Source organism: Phyllopteryx taeniolatus, chromosome 19 (assembly GCF_024500385.1).
Source record: "Phyllopteryx taeniolatus isolate TA_2022b chromosome 19, UOR_Ptae_1.2, whole genome shotgun sequence".
Lineage (NCBI taxonomy): Eukaryota > Metazoa > Chordata > Actinopteri > Syngnathiformes > Syngnathidae > Phyllopteryx > Phyllopteryx taeniolatus.
Window position 1 is genome coordinate 6928747 of NC_084520.1, and position 24420 is coordinate 6953166.

Below are 24420 nucleotides of genomic sequence, written 5' to 3' on the forward strand. Positions count from 1 at the left end.
ATTGCATCGTAGTATTTCCTAACCTTTATTGAGCCAAAGGACACATTGTACATTTAAAAATTCCTCATGGCAGACCACCAAACCAAAATTTCCACAACAAGTGGATACGCGTGTATCCACTTTTACAAACTGAAATCTGACTTTTTAAGTTTCTTTTGGAGTAATGGCTTCTTCCTGGCAGAGTGGCCTTTCAGCCCATGTCGGTACAGTATTCGCTTGACTGTGGAGAATAACATACTCTTACCACATCTTAAAGGTTACTTGCTTTTGCTCTTGGGTTGATTTGCACATTTTAGACCAAAGCACGTACGTGTCTGGGATGCAGAACCCATTTCCTTCCTGGGCGATATGATGGCCGGACATTTCCATGGTGTTTTTACTTATACGTATAATTGTTTGAACAGATGAACATGGCACTTTCAAGCATCTGGATATTGCACCCAAGGATGAAGGAGACTTGTGCAAGTGCACAATTCTCTTCCTGATACCTAGGCTGATTTCTTTCATTTCCCATAATACACAAAGAAGCACTATTTCAGTTGTGCCTATTTACGTCTAATTAACTCAAATGTTGTCCATACGCCAATCAGAAGCTTCCAGAGACATGTCATCATCTTGGTTTTCCCAAACTGACTTCTGATGTTGAAGAAAAGTAATGAAAAAATGTCTAAAAATATTTTCATTCAGGCATTTAGACAATAGAAAAAAAAAGGTAATCCTAATTGACTAAAGCAGGAAAAGTTTAGTCTGATTTTATGTCAGACAGTGAGGGGGGGTGGGGGGGCAGAGGGGCGGCCTTTTTATCTGGTGTACTGTATGTAAACATCAGGTTTCAACTGTAAATATCCAAAGACCAGACAACTGAAAAAGTCACTAAACTACAGTAACCTATTATTTTTACTTTTTGACCACACGTTTTTGGGATGTGGGAAATATCCCGCCTCCTGCCCGATGATAGCTGGGATAAGCTCCAACACGCCCGCGACCCTAGTGAGGAGAAGTGGCTCAGAAAATGGATGGATGGACTTTCAACCATTGCCAAATATCAACTAGTTAGAGAAATGTTTCTAAGCAAAGAAGCTAAAGCTCAGTGACAGAACTTTTCAGTGTTAAAAAAAAAAGTGTCATTTGTGATGTTACACAACAAAATCAAAGACATTTTTTGTTTAAAAACTATTTTCACACATCCACCATTATTTGATACAGCTTGTCCAAAGGGTCATGGGTGAGCTGGAGTCTCTTTCAGCTTCAGGAAGAGGTGGGTCACACCCTGGACTAGTTGCCAAGCAGCCTAGAGCAGTACAATACAAACAATTCATGACATAAAATACTCAAAATATCTTTGAAGGTACTGTAACAGAATAAAAATAAAGAGCACTCTCCAGAAACTGTACCATGAAAAATTGCATGGAGTAGTGGTTATCACGGCTGTCTCACAGATCTGAGGTTCGCAGTTCAAAATATAGGTTTTGGTTCTACCGTGGCTACTTTTGGCCTATTGAAACCAATATAGTCCACATTAAATATTCATTTTTGAAGGAGAGCCTCCTAACAGGATTTTACATCTTGGTAGTTACCATCATTTTCATAATACAGGTACACTCTGCTACCTACTGAGGTGGGATTTCATTGACAGTAAACAGTTGAGCGAAACATCGTTTCAACACATTCAGCAGACGCCCACAGACTTTGAGAGTGGAAAGAACGGGTTCATTTTCATGATCGAGAAACCTCATTTTGTACACCTTTTTTTTTTTTTTTTAAATTCAAATTTGGCAGGGTTGTTAACAACACTCTGTGGTTTGTCAAATTATGCTTTAGAGATACGCTCAGTTGACCATGGGAAATAAGTACATTTGAGAAATGGAAGCGGCTGACAACTGGTTAGCACATCTGCCTCACAGTTCTGAGGATCAGGGTTCAAATACGGCCTAGCCTGTGTGGAGCTTGCATGTTCTCCCCCGTGCCTGCGTGGGTTTCCTCTCAGTCTGGAAAATGGATGGGGGAATTGAAGCGCCCTCTGCTGGCTATAGAAAGACTACTATTAGCAAGCTAAGAAAAAAGGTGGTACTGAAATATACAAAATAAATTTTTGACATTGCTTTTCATCCTGCACATTGTACAAACAAACTGGAAATTAAAGATTAAAAAAGGGAATACTAAAAAAATTTAAAAAAGCAAAAAGCTATGTAGTAGAAGCATAAAACTTTCACTAGAAATAAACTCACTAGGTAAGATTTGAGTTTTTGCAGTGCACTGTCACTGAATGAACACAAAAATGGCCACTAACAAGCCTTATAGGTTAAAATTGAACAAGCACTAAAGGTTAAATTAATAGTTTGCCCATTCAAGCAAAAAAGTGCAACCATTAGAACTACTTAAAAACGACAAAAGCAAAAGACATTTGAACCTTTATTATCTTGTTCTTTTCCACTTTAAATTAATTTCATCTCCTTTTTGTAACATTTGAAATAAATGAAAACATCCTGAACAGGAGTGATAAAGACTGACTTAATTTAAATTGATACATAACATCAAAACAAACAAACAGTAAAACATAACAGCTACTGTCTTTAACGTGTCTGTAAAACACTTTCCAGCTGAGCTTTGTATGGTAGGATTTTGGCATTTTAACAGAAATGCCTTCAGTTGGTTGCTTCGTCTTAAAAACATATGATCTTAAATTTCATTTGACAGAAAGAAAAAGAACAAATATGAACAAAACGCTGCTTAAAAAAAAAAAAAAAAAAACTTAAGAGACATATGCAATAGTGCCAATGTTTTTGAACTTTTCAGCTATCACAATGTCTGGTGGTCACGCACGCGCGTACAAACACACAGTCTCAAAAAAGCCAAGCTGTCAGATAAACCTTATTCACTTTCCTGACTGAAGCAGATTAAGTGTCAAAAGCAAGTGCACGCATACGCGCTCAGATGAATCTCTCATGGACAAAGGAAAAACATTCAACATTGTAGCAATAACACACACGCGCACGGGTACACACACACACACACACACACACTTAAACACTCCTGATATTGTCACGTTCTTCATCCTCCATTCGGTCATACCGTCAACGCTCCTGTCATGCACACACAGGGCAGGCAAGGAGGGCACCTTGAACAGCGAGTAAATAAGTGACCGAAGTCATCATTAACATCAGGACAATATATAATAACCAACTTGATTTCTTTAAGAAAAAAAAAAAAATTATACAATAGCGAGGTCAGTGTTTGAATGGGGAACAAAGAGATCTCTACAGTTTCACGTAGTTCTCTTCAAACGGAGAGACAACTGATGTACATCCACAAGGAGATAAGAGTTTGCTTGTCAAACGTAAGAGCAGTGTGTAAGTGGTGTGTGTATGTATGAATGTGTATGTGGGCAGGTGGGCCAAGGCCACTGCTGATGTAACATTACAAGTCGTCCTGTAAGGTCGGTGTCTAGTTGTGGAGGGATTTTTATTGGATGAGTCAACAATAAACCCCAGAGGCATTATAGTGCAAGTTTGGCTAATGTTTAGTTATTTTTTTTCTCTTTTTTTTTTTTTTTTTTTTTTAACCCTGGGCCCCATGTTGATGGCATTTCCACTAAAGGTAGCGGTGTCGGTTCAGAGTAAAAATGCTCCTCTACTTCTCTAAAAAGCTTTCCACTGGTCCAGTTGATAGTGTGGCGCTGTAGTCCCCCGTTTTTCAACACACTCTAGATCCTTTTGTCACTTTCAAGCTTTCGAACATGAGCGCTTAAGAGAGAAGTAGACCAGGTCTAAGAAGGCTCAGTCTGCAAGTCGTCGACATTAAATACGAAAGGAGGGGCCGGGAGGGGGGAGGAGGTGGTGGGGAAGACAACTGTAGCACACAAAGAACAGCGAGCGCTAAACGTGTTGACATGTAGGACTTGGCTGAGCCAGTCTACAGTACATGCCTGAGTGATCGGGTCGTGGAGTAAAAAGACAGAACTACCCAGTTCAGTTTGGGAGGGTTTCCCCCCCACCCGCTTCAAGTTTCACTGTGGTCTTCATTGAACGTTGATGATTTTATGTGTCAAATTAAGAGAATGTATTGCATGTAGCCTGTGTGATGGGCGACCAGTGTAGCTTCAATTCACATCATTTGTGTGTGGAAATAAATAGAGCAAGACGTTGTGACGATGATTTTCAACATGATCACGGCAAGCGGGCCTTTCAGATGGAGTCGGCGCCCCCTCCCAGAAGGTCCCCTGGCAGCAGTGAGGCCGGGCTCCCCATCTGATGACGATCTTCGAGCGCTGGCGAACCCCAGAGGCTACTACTGGGGTATCCCGCTCCACTCATACCACCCATACCCCCCCACAAACCTTGCCTTCCTGCCTCCACGCCCCCAGCTCCACCCACCGTGCCACTGTTGCTGCTCCACTGCGAGAAGATGCCCAGGCCGGGTGCAGCGGGGGCAGACTGGTCCGATGAGCTGCCTGTGCCTTCCAGAGTCTGCCACGTGGATTCGGCTGCCACGGGTACACCCGTCCCTGCTGTAGACCCTCCATCTCCACCTCCTCCCGCGCTCCCTCCTCCTCCTGCACCACCAAGCTCGCTCCCGCTACCGTTAGTCCCCACCGCAGAGGACTGTGCAGGGTTGGTGCCAGAGCCGGTGCCAGCGCTCCCTGACCCTCCAGCCTGGGAATGTGTAATGTATCGGGCCACATCCTCCTCACTCACAAACTCCGCCAAGATGGTGGTGTTGCCCAGAACACACCTGTTGAACACAAAAACAGTCAGCTGACAACCACAAATGCTAAATCTGTTCAATATCTACAGTTTCAAAACCCTATGTTTGTGTCAATACCAAGCTGGGCCAAGCCACGGAAGCTACGATTGTGACGTGAAATTAAATAATAGCTAATTAGCAAACAACATGAAATTCGAGTACTTTGAATACAAAACATGCTCGAGGAATTTTCTGTGCCTCGGGGATCCGCTTATAACTCATTCACTGCCAGCCGTCCCAATTTGATACTCTATCTGTAATTATGTGTTACGCCTTTAAGAGGACGGGCAGGGGTCGCGTAAGGACAAATCAGTCTGGGATAAGACGCTGTTATAGCATGAGTTGTAGCCGACAGCAGCTCGTACGTTTGTGATGTTCTTGTGTGGCCATGAGTTCAACAAAGCGACTGAAAGTGCATTTGCGACTCTCTTCCCCCTTGACCACTTCTGAGGGCATTACAATATTATTTGTGTATACAGTAGCTGCCTGTTAATGGGAGGAAAGAGTTAATTGTCAAGCTGAGACATCTCTCAGTGCTTATCAAGCACCCTGAATACTGTTTTTAAGTCAAGTAATGTAGGTGGGGGGGGGGGGGGGAGTTTGCACGAAAATGTATTAAGGTGTCTTCATTTTTATAATTTTAGTTTAGTCTGGTCCAGGCTAATAAACGCACAGTCACAAACCTATAGTATTATAATGTCACATGCTAAAATGCTAGCTGCTCAAGTGAAGTTGCACAAGAGCCTTTTTAATGAATGCCTTATGTTTTTTTATACTTACAAGAAATGCAAAGAATGCTAAGAAAAAATGCTAACTTTAAACTGAAATGTATTTATATGTTGCGGTGTTGAGCTTATTTGTTCTACTTTCTTTATATGTATTACTTGGGTTGTTCCCAACATCTGTTGAAAATTTCATGTCAATAGCACCTTTGGAAATATATTTAGTGAGAAAAATGGTGACGTGTTAAATACTTATTTCAGCCGCTGTATTTCTAGACATGAAAATACAGTTTGTTGCTACTGTTGCTAAATGTGAATTTAAGAAATAACAATTGGTCATTCATTTTTAAGTGAAATGGCTTGTTTTTTCTTGTGTATTCATAATTCGTCTTTAACCAACCAAAAATAGAATTTATCCGAATACAATACAAGATTTTATTGTAGTAGTCTAACATAGCGCAATCGTGAAAGACCAAATTTGTCTTGTAGTCTGATCCACGCATTCATTACGTGTTGTCTGTCTCAGACGTGTTGTTTGTCCCACACCGCCGACATGGTTTTTTCTTCCAATAACTTTATTGGCGGTCAGATATTTACAGTACTACGTCAAAAGACACGCGACAAGGCTAAAAATAAACTAGCCTTTGGATTCAAATATACTGTACATGATGGCAACGCGGAGTTAATGGCTTTTGCGGAGCCGATCAATGATCAGCGAATTATGACATTAAAGCCGATCAGCATAACATACCGAGCAAGCTGATTAGATCGGTGTAATCAAAATGTTTTAATTGCATCATAACATCATCGTGTTTCAGCTGTTTTATTTTGGTGAGAAGTCAAATGCAGTTTTGGGCCTTTTTTTTCTTCTTCATTGGCACCACTAGTTAAAACCAAAAGAACAGTCTTTGTTCTTACATGTGGAGGGCACTCTGGGCCTTGGCTGCTTCCTGTTTGGAGCCATAGCGGATAAGTGCACTGCCCTGGGTCAGGCCAAGGTGAAAGGTCAGGAGAGGGCCATGCTGCATGCAGATGGTTCTAAGCGTGGAGCCATCAATCTGCAGAAATACAGGGGATGCACAGGGGAAAAAGGTTAAGGTGTGAATTCAAAGTATTTGACAGTCGGCTTTTCTGCAAGTCGGTCAGCAATCAGTGTATAAACAACTCCGATTGGTTTCAATTGGCTTATGAGCTTACCTGTGGTGTGAGATTGCTGAGCACCAACCAGCAACCTTCCCGAGAGCTGCCGTCGCTCCACGCCGAGCCTTTTTCGAGAAAAACATTTTTATTTTTATTTTTTTACAACTTTTCCTCTAAACAGAATTCCACTGAACTGAGATATAAGGCATACTCACACCAGGCAATCTGTGCCATGTTTTGGCCCATTTGACAGCTAAAATCTGTTTTGTTTTGGCTAATGTGAATGTTCCAATGCAAATTCAAGATCAGCATACTTTCCCTCCTCGGGCACGCTAGGTCCTGCACCAGCGCACTGTATATGCATCAAACAATTACTGTAACGTGATCGTTCCTTGTCAGTTATAAATGATCACCAACACCTTGTACAATATACAATACACTGAACCCACGCCATATCATGCAGTTCATTGTTGGCACAAGTTCGAATTTAGAGTTGCACGGCTTCAGTTTAGAACTGTGTTATGGTGCCGGACAGCGCTGAGGTCTACTGGAAGAGATACATTGTAATTAAAAGCAAGAGGAGGCAGAAAATGTCCCCAACTAATCTCTAGCAATAGTCATTGCTCCCACTGAGTGAGTATTGTTTGCATGCAGTGTTTGCATGTGTTGCTGCTCCTTGTAGCCTGTCTATGGCATTTCACATTATATCAAACATGCAAACACCAAAGGCATGAAAAAGCAATCTGGAAGACTGAAGAGTAAAATAAAGCAAAATACATTTTCTTCACGCAGAAAAACATTTATTTACACCGCGCAAGTACATGTTGATGTATAAATTTAAGATTAAAATTAAATTTGCCTCATTGCTTTTTTGTTTTGGCCTCCAAATTGAGCCAGGCCCATGATTTTTTTTAACCACAGTATGAACATCATCCATCCGTCCATTTTCTGAGCCGTTTCTCCTCACTAGGGTCGCGGGCGTGCTGGATCCTATCGCAGCTGTCATCGGGCAGGAGGCGGGGTACACCCTGAACTGGTTGCCAGCCAATCGCAGGGCACACATAAACAAACAACAATCCACAGTCACACCTGCGGGCAATTTAGCGTCACCAATTAATGCATGTTTTTGGGATGTGGGAGGAAACCGGACTGCCCGGAGAAAAGCCACGCAGGCACGGGGAGAACATGCAAACTCCACACAGGCGGGGCCAGGGATTGAACCCCGGTCCTCAGAACTGTGAGGCAGACGCTCTAACCAGTCGTCCACCGTGCCGCCAGTATGAACATCAATAAAATAAAAATAAAATGTAAATGTACCAATTCAGTCCGAGTTACGAAGCACTCGCCCTACGACGTTTCGACTTTATGACGCCCGTGCCTCGTCCGCCATTTTGTCCCAGCACCATAGTGTTTCTGCTTAGCTAGTGCATAGTGCTTGTCTGTGTTTGTGCGGCGGGAGTATCTTTACCTTTTTCGCCCTCCTTTTTTCACACTCTCAACAGTAATGCTAAGTACAGCATCTTATTTTTTTATTTAAATTTCTTTATACGAAGTGTTAACCTTTCCTGCTACGGCCACCTGACCGTGGTCGGGAGACGCAGGGGTTTACTCCCTTCTCTCGTTGCACAGCTGAGCTGGGTGGCGGCAACAATAAAGGCACGCAGCACCGTTTTGCTGCTTTAATGGCTTTATTAGCTTCTCTGCACATTCAACGTCAACGGGTCCTCCGCTAATCGCTACTCTTCCCCGGTCGCCGTCACTACACTTGCTACTGTTACACACTCGCACCAGCGCGCACTCCTCCCTCCTTCGCAGTCCTGTCTCACTCACACATCGACGCACATGCCCACACACACACTGAGCTTGCTGTCACAATCACGTGGGACAATACCCGTAACAGAAGTATTTTGCCGTAAATTCCGACTTTAACGGTGAAATCCGACTTACGCGGAAATTTGTGTTACGTCGCCAGCGTAGGAATGGAACTCGTTCGTAAATCGAGGACTTCCTGTACTGCTGTGTGTGTGTATGCACAGCCAAAACTACATCTGTAAATTACTGCAAGGTGCTTTCTCAAGTTATAAGTGGGCTGAAATATCCACATTTGGGCAGACAGTGCCAGACAAATACTACACAACATGAAAGCTGTTGTTTTTGTTCGTCTAAATGTAAACACGCCGAGTAGCACGCCGTTGCCTTCATGGTAACGACGACCTTCCCAATATGGCGAAAGGCCGAAAAGGCGACAGATTTGCATGTATATGTTAGCATTAAGCTAGTAGACTTCGGTTAGACAAAATTACATGGTTTGGTTGAAAATGTTGATGCTTAAATATACGTTTACGTCTATGCTGCTGTAATAATTTAGCAATAATACAATTAACACTGCTAATCACCATAGCAGTATTAATACAATTAATGTTTCACACACTACTTCATCAAAAGTCTCGAAACTGTTCGAGGCTTCTTTAGTTTGTGCTTGTGCAGGCAGGGGTTCAGTTAGTTTCTTAATGTGTGGGGAGCATGGTTCTAGACCTGCTCCATTTGCAAGGTACCTTGATATAACGTTTGTTGTGAATTGCCGCTAAATAAATAAAATTGACATGCCCGTAAATGAATGTGATTGCTGCTTTCAGCAGTTATTCATGACAAAAGCCAACTTGCACAATAAACAAAATGCAATGTTGTATAATGAACTGATGTCACACCTGAATGAATGGTTAAAGAACAGGCTGAGTGCAGGCCAGCGAGGGACAGGAGAAGGAGAGAGAATCTCAGCCAAGTCCGACACGGTTTGAATGGTCTCGTGTGAGTATGTGCCTTATTCATTCCTCCAAATCACTGGCACACAGACTGACTTAAAGTGTTGTGTTGTAGTACTACAGCAGGATAACAAACAAACATAAGTACAATTTAAGGGGAAGGAGGGAAAAGCCTTTGTAGCTTACAAGCGGTGCCTGAGCCACTGCTCCATCCTCTGCCAGCCAGTCGAGGGGCACCGCCTGACCACGGGGTAGGCGATATCTGCTTTTGACTGGCTAAGCCTGGAGGTGGGCGGGACAGCTGCACCTGGCTGCTGCCACGACTGGCTTTCCAGGACTTGTGACCGATGGGCTCGGGGGGCCAGCCAGTCTTATAGTCTGTGTACTTTGCTATTAAAATAGGAGACAGAGAAGTGACTGAAGGTTTGAAAGGACCATACAAGACTTTCAGTCATAGGGTGTGTGTTTGTATTTACCTGAGTTGTGTGCGTTGTTTAGGGGATCTGAGGCACTGTAGGGCCAGGCACCAGGTGAAGGCAGTAAGGTGTTTAGGGGAGGGATGGAATCTGCAACAAAGAATAGTTGATATTGGACTTGTTTGTGTTGAATTCCATATTTTGGCTAATTGAAGGGGTGAGCTATTAATTAAACATACAATTACAAACACAAACAACCTTCGTTTTACTCCCTATGGCGACACGCGCAGATGTGTTCAAAATAAAAGAACCTCTTTCTAAATAAAAGTAACGTACTTATCTTACATTTTGTTTTAGAAAGGCCTGATGCAGGCCAAGTCTAGCACTATGGAATTGCAAAATAAAACCAACAAAATACATACACCAGCTGATGTGCAACAACCAAAAGCAGATGTTCAATACTAACCAGTATTGTCTTGTAACAACTGGTGCTCAGTATCATTGAGCCCGGGAGAGACTGTGTTTCCCATCATGCTCCCTGGCGTCATGTAGGGGTCCGATTCAGGGTCAACCCGATCTATTCCCTTCCAGGGAACACCAGGCTGAAACTCTGAGGAAGAAGAAGACAAAGGAAATATTAAATGCTCAACAACAATAAACATGCTAAATTACTTAAAAGGAGACATAATGGAAACCTGACATTTTAGTTGTTTGTACACAAGCAATCTCTGGGTTGACTGCCACCCATCAAGTGTGAAATCACAAAACCAAGTAAATTTTTTACAACCGAAGAGGAAAGCCGTTCATATGTAGGCCCAACTGGGACGTCACAGGGAGGTATATTTGTGTAAGGTGATGATTCTGCCGGATTTGCCACATGCTAAAATCTGCACGCTAACTGAATAGTGGAATTTGGCAACTTGGCAGTGACACAATGGCTCCACTAGTTAAAATAAAATTGATGCTTTTACTGTGTTCATGGGCTCTCACATTTTTTCTTTAAAAAATAAAATTCTGGTTCACAGAGGGTGTAAGGGTGACAGGAGACTAACTTCAACATGGTAAGAAGTGTTCTGTAATTATTGATCCTTGGGGTATTATGACTAAAGAAAGTCAGAGAGAGTAATTAATACACCTGGGAACTGTTTCATAAATTCTTGAAAAATTACATGTCTCATTTATATATATATATATATATAAATAACCTCAACTCCATTGAGACCCTCCATGCCAAGTCATTAGTCCAACAGGATTGCATAACGTGTCACCACTTACCAGGGGGCCAGCTGGACGTGGTGGTGGGCTTGGTACTCATCTTGCCAGGGGTGCGATGCCAATTGGTGTTGCCTTGCGCGTCTCCTACAATCATGTCGTACTGTGAGTAGGGTGAGCCCCCCGGCATCTTCATGGGGGCGACAGGACCTGGACGACAGTTTGTATTAACGCCACTGCACACCAGATGGCTGCACTAATCACCTAATATGCAAGTTCCCTTTTAACCCAACTCACAAAATTCTCTAATTCATAATAATAATTCATAATTCTCCCCACATCCTTTTTTTGTCCCAAGAAAAAAAATGACAAATGGCCCCAAAAATTTAATCTCACCATTTTTGTGGAATGCATTTTCAGGTGAGGATGTGTCCAGGGAGGAGTGCCCCTCCATCATCCATTTGAAACGAGATTGCTGACCTCCCATGTCCTTTATGCCTCCAGGCCCCCCCACCACAGGGCCACCCAGATCCAGACCTGGGAGGTTCACACCAGAACTAAAGCCTGTAGACAGAGGCAATAACATGACGATTGTTTCTGTTAACTAAACTAAACCAAAACATGAATACAGTGAACCCCCCACTATTCAAGGGAGGATAGGGGCCGAGCCCTGCAGAGTAAATGACAGCCCCAACCCCGCTCCCCCAAATTGGTTTATACTGTACAGTAACATGTACATGTACCACAAAATGGTGGTTTAGGACTGTTTTTGTCTAAATGTAGCTACTCAACACACTCCCACAGTTCCTATGCACCCAGATGCCACCAGGTAGTAAGCACCAAAGCAATATTTTTATTGCTTTTGCCTAAGCACAAAAAAGCAAAGGTGGGGTTTACAGCAAACAACAGAGCATAAGATCACCAAAAAAACAAAAAACAAATCTATTAATATGCGAATTCACAAATTCATAACAGCAAATATGCAGGGGTTCACTGTATAAAGACATGGATAAAAATGAGTGTATCCACAAATCCACAACATGGCTTGATTGACAAGCTTGGCAACTATTGCTCACCAGAGTAGGGTCCCAGCGTTTTTGGGTGAAGGTCAGCCACAGATCCTGCCAGGTTCTGGTGGGGCAAGGAATCAGCCCCATGTAATTTGGCACCACTTCCACCATGGTGGGAGGGAGAGAGCTTGACACTGCCACCTAAACTCCCGACCTGCTGCTGCTGGCGTTGTTGCTGGAGTATTGCCATGATCCTGGCCAACTGCCAAAATGCACGAAATACAAAAAACAAAAGTCAGCATTGGCCTGGTGCCAGTGAAGGTCAAGAAAAGAAGGCTAGAAAAGCATTTTTGTCAATAAACATTCCAACAATAGTTGCAGAACGCATGTGTGCACCTGTTGTGGGTCAGCTTGCTGCCGTACATTTGGTGTGAACTTCCTCTGGTTTTGCAGCAGTTGCTGTTGTGGCTGCTGTTGCTGCTGGAGGAGGAGCTGACAAGCCTAACACACCGATGATGCAGCTTTTTAAACACCCGGAATGCATATCACTTATATCCTCCATTTTATGCAAAGAAATGAAATACAGGGATACACTTATGATGAAGCCCTGTAGTAGTTTTCCGAAAGACATGCTGTCCTCGTTCTCACCAATTGAAACTGGATGTGCGGTGGGTAGATGCTGCTGAGCATGGCAATATGCTGTGGGGACAGCTGTGGAGGAAACACACCGCCGACTCCTGCCACTCCTCCCACACCGCCAACACCCCCCATGCTCCCGCTGGGAGGGGGCATCTGCTTCAGCATGGAGCCCGGCACCTGAGGGACAAACACAATGACAGGCATGCATATGTTACCACAGACATGCTTCAATACTGTAACCAACAGCAACCCTTGTGAGCTTACTGCTTCTTAATGAACACTGATTCTCTTTACTGCTCTCATTTGCAAGAGATAATGAGCCAGTCAATGTACTCTCCAGAAACAAGTGGTAAAAAATGGTCATTGTTGTTTTGAAGAGCAATTACGTAATCCTAGCTAATTTGTTTGTTGACATGGTGGGAAAAAGACAAAAAAATCAAAAGTATATGGTGCCCATGGACAACTCTGCACAAATAATCCTTAATATGCTATGTCAATTCCAAATTGCATGCAATTTTCCATCAAATTACTCATGGCAACTTTAATAATGAAAAAAACATCCATTCCATTTTCTGTACCACTTATCCTCACTAGGGTTGCGGGCGTGCTGGATGTTTTTGGGATGTGGGAGGAAACAGGAGTACCCGGAGAAAACCCACACAGGCACAGGGAGAACATGAAAACTCCACACAGGCGGGGCCAGGATTTGAACCCTGGTCCTCAGAACTAGGAAGCAGATGTGCTAACCAGTCGGTCACCATGCCAGCAATAATAAATATCCATCCATCCATTTTCTACCGCTTATCTGAGGTCGCGGGGGCAGTAATTTTCACAGGGACGCCCAGTTCCCTCCCCCCAGCCACTTCATCCAGCTCTTCCGGAGGGGATCATGAGGTGTTCGCATGCCAGCCGAAAGACGTAGTCTCTCCAGCGTGTCCTGGGTCATCCCCGGTGTCTCCTCCCAGTGGCACGTGCCCGGAACACCTCACCGGGCAGGCGTCCGGGAGGCATCCGAATCAGATGCCCCAACCACCTCATCTGGCTCCTCTCGATGTGGAGGAGCAGCGGCTCTACTCCGAGATCCTCCTGGATGACCGAGGTTCTCACCCTGTTCTAAGGGAGAGCCTGGACACCCTGCGGAGGAAACTCATTTCGGCCGCTTGTATCCGGGATCTTGTTCTCTCGGTCACGACCCATAGCTCGTGACAATAGGTGAGGGTAGGAACATAGATCGAGCTGTAAATTGAGAGCTTTGCCTTCCGATACAAAGTCCGCATCACTGCAGACACTGCGCCGATCCGCCTGTCGATCTCCCGTTCCATTCTTCCCCCACTCGTGAACAAGACAAGTGCAAGTGTGGACACCCTTATGCTCTAACATGGTGTTCGTTATGGACAATCCCTGATGAGCACAGTCCAATAACAGAACACCGCTCGGCTTCTGATCGGGGGGCGGGCCGTTCCTCCCAATCACGCCCTTCCAGGACTCACTGTCATTGCCCACGTGAGCATTGAAGTCCCCCAGCAGAACGATGGAGTCCCCAGCGGGAGGGCTCTCCAGCACCCCCTCCAAGGACTCCAAAAGGGTGGGTACTCTGAACTGCTGTTTGGTGCATAGGCACAAATAACAGTCAGGACCCGTCTCCCTACCCGAAGGCAGAGGGAGGCTACCCTCTCGTCCACCGGGGTGAACCCCAACATACAGGCGCAGAGCCGGGGGGCAATAAGTATACCCACACCTTCTCGGCGCCTCTCACCGTGGGCAACTCCAGAGTGGAAGAGAGTCCAACCCCTCTCGAGAGGACTGGTACCAGAGCCCAAGCCGTGTGTATAGGCGAGTCCGACTATATCTAGTCGGAACTTCTCGACCTCACACACCAGCTTGGGCTCCTTCCCTGCTAGAGAGGTGACATTCCACATCCCTAGAGCCAGCTTCTGTAGCCGGGGATCGGATCGCCAAGGTCCCTGCCTTCGGCCACCGCCCAGCTCGCACTGCACCCGACCACTATGACCCCTCCCACAGGTGGTGAGCCCATGGGAAGGGGGACCCACGTTACCCTTTCGGGCTATGCCTGGCCGGGCCCCATGGGTGCAGGCCCGGCAAACATGCGCTCGCCTTCGAGCCCCACCTCTAGGCCTGGCTCCAGATGGGGGCCCCGGTGACCTGCGTCCGGGCAAGGGAAACCTAGATCCATTTGTTTCTTTCGCCATAGGGGTTTTTGGAGCCGTGCTTTGTCTGGTCCCTCACCTAGGACCTGTTTGCCATGGGTGACCCTACCAGGGGCGTGAAGCCCCAGACAACTTAACTCCTAGGATCATTGGAACACACAATCCCCTCCACCACGATAAGGTGACGGCTTCCAGGAGGGGCAATAATGAATAATGAAATAATAATCATGAAAAAAACAATCACTTCATTTTAAGATGTAATTTTTCCACTGTATATCCAAATTTAATGTTCATGGGATTTAATCAAGTCAATCATGGGAACCTTACAGGTCGCAACTGTGTCTGATAGACAGATGGAAACACACACGACAAGTAAGAGCACCTGAGGTGACAGGAACTGATGAGGCACTTGTGCTCGTATCCCTGGGGACTGGTTCATGGGTGGAACATTGGGCTGGTGCCTGGGCTGAGACATCCCTCCACTACTGCCAAGGAGGCTGTGGCCACCCTGTGATCCAATATGGACAATTACATTTAACAGAAAGCACAGAAAGACCAATGTGAAACAATTGAGAGTTATGTTGGAGAGGCAAATTTTCATGTTTACCTTGTGAACACAGAAAATTACACGGAACCTAGTGTAATGATGGGAGGACAGATACAAGAGGAGGTATCTTACTTGTCTAAAGGGGACAGTGTGATTGAAGAGGGAATGGGGCTTGTAGGCAGTGGGTGGTGAAAACAGAGAGCAAGGACCATCCTCCCCAAGGTACCCATCCTGATTGTTCAAAAGCAAGGTCTGCCCAAGTGACAGCCAAGGGGAAACGAATTTGAGTGGTACAGGGGGCAGGGGAAGAGTGACAAAAGGAGGAAATGAAGGAAAGGGGGACCATCACACGAGGAAGAAAACACTACATGTAAAGAATGTTTATTATATATTATATAGACATAAACTCATACCTTGTCATAAAAAGAAACAGCATCCCCAGGCGCTGCCTCTTTGGAAACAGGTGAACGATAAGCCATGCTGCCTCCTCCCCCTCTTCCTTTCCTCATGTCTCCATTGTAATCCATCATTCCCATGGATCTTTTGTCCATATCCATCTTCTTCTCCTGGAGAGTGCCTGGAGGCAGGTCAATGTTCGGACCGCTCGGATCATCATTCTGTCAAACACAAAAGTCATCAAATGTCAAGTCTACACCTCTCCTGTTCAAATGCCAGATTTCGTGATTTTAAATCATTGTTTCACTTCATTTTCCACTATTGCCAACTTCAAAGGCTAATCCCAAATGGATCCTCCAAGAAAATATTAAGAACAAAAACAACATATTTCATGTATTGTAGTATTTGTCTGGGACTATCTGATGTGCACTGGGAGGCCATTCCAACGTTACCAAACAGTTAACACACAAATTGTACAAATAGAGGTCACATTAAAGGCGGAAAAAGTTTTGAAATTATTTATCTAGGTGTTTTTTCACTTCACTTGCAAAACAAAAACAGATAAACAACAATTGACCAACCAATGGCTCATACCTCAATAAATGCACTCCTAAATCAAGTACCACTGTGTGTATATATTTTTTAAATGCCTTACCATCAGCCCCATATTAGAGAATTGTCTGTTTATTGGGCTCATCCAGGAATCTCCTCCACCAACCTTGAGTGGCCCCTAAATAAGAATGAGTTACATGTTGTAAGCAGAATTAACAAGATAGCTTTGTGGATTGAGTAAAAGCAACACGCACATGCACACACACAAAGGGCTATGGTTTAAAAGGTAGGACTAAATAATGAACACATTAAGAAAAATCAATCCAAGACAATGACTTAACATTGATGAGATAAATGTTTCACCCGGGTAACCCACCTTGTTGCTAGGCTTCTTGACATTGTGGCTCTGTCCCCAGCCACCATTGCTACCCTGTCCCCAAGACGACCCACTACCCTGGGAGCCAGTGCTGTTCCACATGCTCCCGCCCTCCTCCTCTTCCTCCCAGCTCGAGTGACGTGAAGCCGTCACAGAGCCCTCTTTGTCCCCCCAGCTGTCTTGCATAGACTTTGATCCTGTTGAAGAAGTTAATCTTAGTCCATATTGTCATCACACTGCGCCCATATAATGAATTGAACTGACATTTATTTTCAAGTTTACTGGTTAAATATTAAGGTCAACCTGTTGTAGAGGAAAATTAACATCTGACTGTGAACAGTACCGAAAATTAAAGTGTATCACTTTTTTTGTGCACTATATACTGTATATTCTAACCAGATTTGATAGGATTGGGAGGAGGGTTTCCCCAGCCTGTTTTCCCCCCAGCATCATCAGGTTCCCCCCAGCCAGAAGTGGCCTCTGTAGGTTTTCCCCAGGCAGTTGTGCCATTGTCTACTGTGGGACTAGCTGGAGGTGTACCACCCCAACCTGAGGTACCTGCAGATGCAGACGCGCGCGCACACACGCACGCACGCACACACACAGACAGACAGACACACATACACACTCACAAACACACACACACACACACACACACACACACCCACACACCCACAAACACCCACACAAGCAACTCTCTTGGACTCTTGTTGGAGTACAAACATAGCATTGGTGAGCAACCTCAGTTGACTATTATCATGATCATCCTTATACAAGACAGACAGTTGCTGGTATCTCACCTATTGGAGCAGCCTTTCCTTGTCCATGACCAGTGTTGAAGTCCCTACTGCCTCCAGGTCCTGCAGCAGGTCTATTTAGCTGCTGTGTCGAAGGTGGAGGTCCCTGTTGTTGTTGTTGTTGAGTCTGACCTTGACCATGTGGCTGCTGACCAGCCGGGGTGCTGTTCTTATCCCACAGATTAACCGGCTTGTAGTTGTAATGGGTTGGGTCGCCCCATGCTGATGTTCCATCGTCTATTTCATTTTTCCTGCTTAAAGACTGTGGGGAAGGTTCCTCCCAACCACTCGGTTCAGATCCACTTCCACCTAATCCATGACCAGCAGGGATGGGCCCTGAGGTCCAGCCTGAGCTTTGGTTCTGGGTTTGAGAGATTGGTTTTCTCCCGCCACCCCCTTGCATAGCCCCTTGGTCCAATCCTTGCTGCAGCTGTGGAGGCTGATTGCGGGGTTGTGATTGTTGCTGTTGCAGTTGTGCCTGTAGGCCTGTGATGGAGCCTGACTGGCTGTTTGGCATCTGGTGCATTTTATTTCCTCCACTCCAGCTTTGATGGGGTTTGGACCCAGTAACACCTCCACTCCCTCCTGCCCCCGTGCCACCCACCCCCCAGGATCTCCGTGGAGGATCCTCGTCCCAGCTTCCCCAACCACCCACACCTGAATCCCCACCTGAGTTCCTGCCTCCATTCTTCAGTTCGTCTTCCCACCCCCCACCGCTGCTATTTGATTTGGACTCTTGCTCACCCCAGTCCCTACCTGGCCCAACCTTCTGCCCTGAGCCCCACCCACTTCCTCGCCCGTCCCCACCCATTTCTTTCCACCCTACTGCTCCCCTCTCTTCATTTCCTCCCCAGCCTGTACTCACAGGGTTACCTTGTTGCCCCAGACCACCCCAACCACCCCCATTTCCTCTACTGGTTCGCCATTCCTCACTACCCCACCCTTTGGTCTCCTGATTATCCACAGCACCCATTCCTGCTGCACCCCAACCAGTAGCCTTTCCTTGCTGGTTATGTCCGTGTGATCCTGACCCACCACCAGTACCTGCTGTGATCACTGTACCAGACTGCGAGACGCCATGGTTACTCATGGCGGGGCCTGAAGGAGGTGGTGCGATTCCAGATAAAGAAGCCCCACCACTGCTACTGCTACTGCTGCTGGTCTCCCAGCCCTCTCCGGAGGAGCCAGCAGATGAAAGCAAGGGAGGGTGGACCCCTGGACCATTAGAATCACCAATCAGGATTCTGGGTCCAGACGAATACTGAGAAGAATTTCCCAGAGAAGCTGGGTGTTTTGAAGAGGTTGATGAATGTGCACTCTTACTGTGTTCGGCTTGATTATCAAGATCCCAAGCTGTATTTTGTCTGATCTGTGTTTGGCCCCAGCCTGTGTTTGATAGCACCCGCGGATCGAGATCAGGGCGGCTGAGCAGGTTCTGTAAGGCAGCATCAGTATCGGGTGGCGGACGCCGCGGACGGCTGCCATTAGTTTCCCTTTCACTTCTGGAATTCCCACCACTGGATAAAGATCCTCCCCTTGCTCCATGTCCTCCCTCACTCCATTCCCCTGTATCTCCCTCTCCCTTCTGATTGTCCCAAGCTCTGTTCATAGCATTTGAGGTGACAGGAGGATTGCCAGCTGTGCTGCATCCACTACTGCTGCTGTTACTGCTGCAGGCTCCTCCTGTGACATCTCCAGGACTAGCTCCAGTAGTGCCAGAAGAATTCCCACCCCAATCAACACTAGAAGCCCCTTTTTCTACTTCTGATGTCCCCCACCCTCCCTGAGATTCTCTAGTTTGACTATCATTTGCCCCAGTTCCAGCACTACCCCAAGTATTAACCCCGCTAGAGGGCCCCGGATAACCCCAACCCGATGACCCCTTATCCCCCTCAGCAGCTCTGTATGCCCCCATGCCACCTTCTCTGCCCTCCCATCCATCAGTCCTTGAGGCACCCGTTTTGGAGTTAGATGCAGGGTAAGAGGGCTGGCCTCTCCACGAGGAAGAAAGATTGTGGTCTCCACCACCTCCGATTCCTCCCGCAACTCCTTCCTCTCCTGCAATTTTTGGTCCCGCTGATTCACTATCCCACGTCCCCCCTCCTATCTCTCTGTCTCTGGATTGCATTTGGTGAAGTTGGTGCTGATGAGAACTTGATTGATTCACAGACAAAGCTTGGTGACTCCCTAGCACCCCGACTGCCCCAGCCTTTAGCCCTACGGAAGCAGAATTGTTGGCAGATAAAGTCCCTCCAGGGCCCTGGTGATGGAAGGAAGATGGACCTCCTTCCCCTACAACACCAGGCCCATCCTGTTGCACCAAGGCAGGCCAGGCCGAAGGGTTGGCATTTGGATTAAAGTTGGCACCCGGAATGCCACTGCTGCAGTCAACGAGGCCACTGGCATCATGGCTTCCTGGCACAGCGGCAGCTTTGGAAACTGAGGAGGACTGTTGTAATACAGGCCCAGCTGAAGCTACTGCATTTCCTCCTCCAAGATGGCCCTGGGAGGCAGCCGTCCCCCATGCCACACTACTGGACGACTGCATACATTCATTGGGCAAAGAGAATAGGGAAGTGGATGAGGATTGGTTGCCAGAGGCACTAGTGCTGTTCACAGGCATCCCGTTGTTGTTGCTGCTGCTGCTTCCGCTGCCACCCCCTCCAGCCACAGTGAAAGAAGCTCCTCCACCATCACTTCCAGCAATGCTGGGCCACTCTTCCAGGTCGTTCCCATCTACAATCACCTTCTCCCTGCCCTGAGAGGAGGCCTGGCTGCCTAAGCTTGTGCCCCACATGGAATTTGCATAATTGGAAGTAGTGGTAGAAGCAGCAACTGATGATGATGAGAGGACCAATGAGGAGGGAGCTGCACCAGAATCTGAAAGGATTAAAGACTTAATTATAAAAGGGAATTTCATGTATTGATACATTTTCAACCAAACGCTAAGTAACTCATACCTGGTACAGCAGCTATGTTTGCATTGGGGCCTTCCCCTCCTCCTCCCCCTCCCAGCAGCATGGAGGACAGTGGTGGCTGACCCCTTTTCAGTAGCACTTTATGGTCCTGCTGGCAGCGGAATCTCGGCGGCACTTCTCTAGGCATATAGCGAGGTTGCTGCTGAGGTGCCTGGGCCGCACCTCCGCTACTTGTATTCCCGTTCCCTGTAACACTTGTGCTGCCTGTGGCAGAGGAAGAACTGGTGGTGGAGGTGGGCTGTCCGTTGGCCACAGCGAGGCGCTTGGCATTGTTACCACCCTGTGACTGGGCGGCAGCACTGCCAGAGCTTGAAGTGGATAGGGATGGGGATGCAGAGGGGGTGGGTCCAGGGCTGGGGGAGGCAGAGCTGCTCTGAGTGGCAGGAGGATGGGCAGACGCCTGCTTGCTCAAATCTAGCACTGAATGACAAAGCAAGGAGTCAACAGCAGAAAGCATTATACACAGTTAATAAAAAAAATTGATCTTTACATTTAAAAAACAAACAAAAAAGTGCTGAACACAAAATACAGGATGCAACCAAGTTGACGATACTACTTTATACTGTAGATACATGTGTAGCTGATAGAAGAAAAGAAATGACGAGGCCAGATGAGGTTTGAATTCAAAGTAATCTGACGTCACCTTTTATACATTGTACGGCTTACCTTTGTTCTTTTGTTCTGTAACCTAAAAAGAAAAAAAAACATTACTGAATCTTTCCATTAAATTGCAACAGTGCTATGATCAAACCCCAATTCACCTGATCAAATCATTCCTCTGGCTCACTATTTGTTTGACTGCCCACCTAGTTGCACTGACATTAGCTGATGAAACCAAAAAAGCTTATTTCAGTAATGGGAAAAACACAATGTCAAAATGTAAATTGCAGCAAAATCAGTTTTTTGACACAACTGATACTCAATTCGTTTGGTGCACCCATGCTCCACACCTGGGGCATGAGCTCATCTGCACCTGTAAAAATATATACCCAACTCAACTGACAGAAACCCATGCAGGTCAAAAGGCAAGGTGTTTTCACAGTTGCACATCAAATTCCATACAGTCTAAGATTTGGCACCAGAGGATTTCTGTTTCAAGGCACATCTGACTGCTCAGGGTGCTCACTGAATGGTATATTCCCAGTTCTGAGGTTCTCCATCAGATAAGGTTTACTATATATTAAAATAATGTTCAGGTGATGCCAACATATTGTGGTCAAGACCGATTCATTTTATTTTTTTGAAGTTAAATGGGTTAAGAAATTAGATGTGTGGCACCTACGTAATGTATCCGTGACAGCAATTTTGTCATTTGTCTTTAAAGAGGATTGTCCTTAAATGTTTTATGATAAGCTGTGGTTTTATGACATGACAATAAACCTAAAAGATATATACATTTCCGAACACACACGAGTGTCACTGAATTGATCTTAATCACTGCCAGTCCTCCATGTTAACAAGGATATTTGAATTCAAAAGCCGTCAATGGCAGTGAATGAGTATTAATCAACTTCGGAGGGTCCTCTTTATACGTGTTTTTTTTTTTATGATAGCACTTCTACAAGAAAAGCCGGCTGAGTTTCATAAATGCTGTGATCAAAACATGATGAAACAATGAACATACCTTCTGAGAGGCTTCCCTTTTCCTTTTTTCTTCTTTTTTCCTTTTCTTGTCTTCCATGAACTACTGCTCCGGTCGTGATAATCCTTTCTTCTGGAAGGATAGGCAGAATTATTAAAAGTATGCAAATTGGTCGGTTAAATTCTGGATTATATTCAGAACTGCACACAGATGCTGAAGCATAAAGGAACAGAAACGGCCAATATCCCATTGCGTCACAGGCATGAGACCACACACGTGAAGAGTCGCAGTTCAGTGGACTTTAAAGGATAAATGAGACATCAGGTGGCAGAGCTAAGAATAATGCTTTACATAGAGGCTACAAACTGTAATTATCCTCATCATAAGCACGTAGACTGGCATAAACTGTTCCCACTTTTGAGTTCAACCAGTTTAGACAGTCAAGAAGAGAGTCCATTAACTCAGTCGAGTCATTTTGTCAAGATCTTTAGATGTGATTTTGTCCTTTTCGTCGTGCATCGATATTCAGGAGCAGCTGTCACTACAGTATTTGTACAACAACAGAGCACCAAAATAATGCCAGGGATGGTACAGTGGCATACAACGGCACCAAGGACAAATGTAGGGATAACAAAGCACAAATCACTGACTGCCAAACGCCAATGGCCATTTCAAACGTGCTTGTCAGAATCAGAATCATCTTTATTTGCCAAGTATGTCCAAAAAACACAAGGAATTTGTCTCTGGTAGTTGGAGCCGCTCTAGTACGACAGCAGACAGTCAATTGACAGAGAACACTTTTGAGACATAAAGACACTGACAAAAAACAGTCACTGAGCAATAAAGGGTTGCTAGTTATCTGGTAATGCCGGTACATTTTTTTGTTTTGACAATTGTGCAAAAAGATGCAGTCCTCTAGCACTTAGAGCAGTTTGAAAGACTCATATTGCAATAGTCCAGTGCAATGACCATTGTGCAAAGGGCGCAGAGACTTCAAGCGAGTAGTGCAATAATCTGGGACAATGTTGATTGTGCAAATGTTGCAGATACTCCTCAATCAGTGTGCAAATGGAGCAGATGCTACTCTGGCATGAGTGGCCAGTATTGGTTAACAACAGATATGCAAATCGTGCAGCGTGGCGAGACTACTACAGTGAGTGCACGAGTAATGTATAATTGGCCCCACAGAAATGTGACAACAAACTCAAGGCAAAAAATTGCCAGCATGTTGTAATGGAATTGTAGGTTAGGTGTTTAAGAAGTTGATTCCAAGAGGGTTTCAAAATTAAAATTCAAGTATTCCAAAAACTCCCAGAAGCCAGGAATACTATAATAGAAACCGCTCACATAACAATACAACACAAAGCCCATGCTGGTTGTTTAAACGAAATGTGTCCAGTCACTCTTTTATTATGATACTGCGTTACCTGTTAACCTTCCAGTCATTGTAGCATGAGCAGAATTTAGCTTGCTAATGTCACAGCGCTACATACCCCAAACGACTGGGTGCTTGGACGGTAAAGACAAGCGATATTACAGTATTTAGTGATAAAGAATACCGACTAACCTCAACAAAACACAATATGATCTGGCTGATGTGATGTATATATTCCTTCACAGGCATAAAAAAAAGCCATAATGCATACTCTTCTGCTGGTGGCTAAAAAGAGTGGGTGGAATCTTCTTACTTAAAAAGCTCCTCAAACTGAAAGAAACCTCATTTATCAGTTGACACCCACTTGCGGTAACTAAATTTATAGTGTAAATAAATACCCTTTATAGCAAAAGCACTTTCCTGTGAAGCAAATGTTAACCTCTGAATATGAAAACATAGTCCGAGCTAATGATAGCAAGCGTTAGCAGGGTACGCTAATTTACCCATGACAGCTACATGGCGTTAGTTTGAGCACAAAATGAGACATTAGACACACAATTAAGACAACGCTGTGGTTAGTGAATTTGCATCTGCATGCATTAGACAATACAATAAAACGACCAAGAGACACTGAGATACTCACCTCAGCAATCACATATAAGGAAAAGCTAGCGTGCTAACTAGCTAAAGTGCTTCAGTGCGTTTTTTCTTTTTAGCTTTCTGAGGCATTCGTCGAAGCTACAAGAACAGCGACGCCTGAGCGGATACGTCAAGTAAGTGAACTATAATGAAAACACACGCGCAACATACCACTGGCTAGTAAAGAAGTACTATCGTTGCTGCCGAGTAAAGCAGAATATGCAGAAATGTTCAATTTCAAAGCACTGTGGAGTCAGTCGGTAGACGGGCGGCCATTTTGCTGCTCAGCATGAAAAGTCGCCAATGGCCAGCAGCCAGTGGCAGGCAGCTGCGTGGAAGGTCTCTGACTGGCTGGTTGAGATCGGG

General features: G+C 45.3%; 1 protein-coding gene across 5 annotated transcripts; it reads right to left on the reverse strand.

The window, feature by feature from the left end:
- Positions 1 to 2399: 2399 nt before the first annotated feature.
- Positions 2400 to 24420, reverse strand: tnrc6ba (trinucleotide repeat containing adaptor 6Ba). Of its 5 annotated transcripts, none has more exons than XM_061755088.1 (22): positions 24226 to 24420; positions 22083 to 22172; positions 21125 to 21146; positions 20441 to 20878; positions 17484 to 20360; positions 17080 to 17241; positions 16684 to 16880; positions 16411 to 16485; positions 15773 to 15976; positions 15492 to 15611; positions 15195 to 15320; positions 12654 to 12821; positions 12402 to 12506; positions 12072 to 12267; positions 11392 to 11559; positions 11059 to 11205; positions 10250 to 10393; positions 9844 to 9933; positions 9554 to 9757; positions 6663 to 6730; positions 6384 to 6523; positions 2400 to 4731 (listed from the first exon to the last, which is right to left on the reverse strand). In XM_061755088.1, exons 2-22 carry the CDS (start codon positions 22137 to 22139, stop codon positions 4185 to 4187), a joined length of 6255 nt encoding a protein of 2084 aa, XP_061611072.1. In that variant the 5' UTR covers positions 22140 to 22172; positions 24226 to 24420; the 3' UTR covers positions 2400 to 4184. The 5 variants fall into 5 exon arrangements, with proteins under 5 accessions (XP_061611072.1, XP_061611071.1, XP_061611070.1 ...); XM_061755087.1 differs by having other exon boundaries at positions 22083 to 22169; positions 24059 to 24420; XM_061755086.1 differs by having other exon boundaries at positions 24059 to 24420.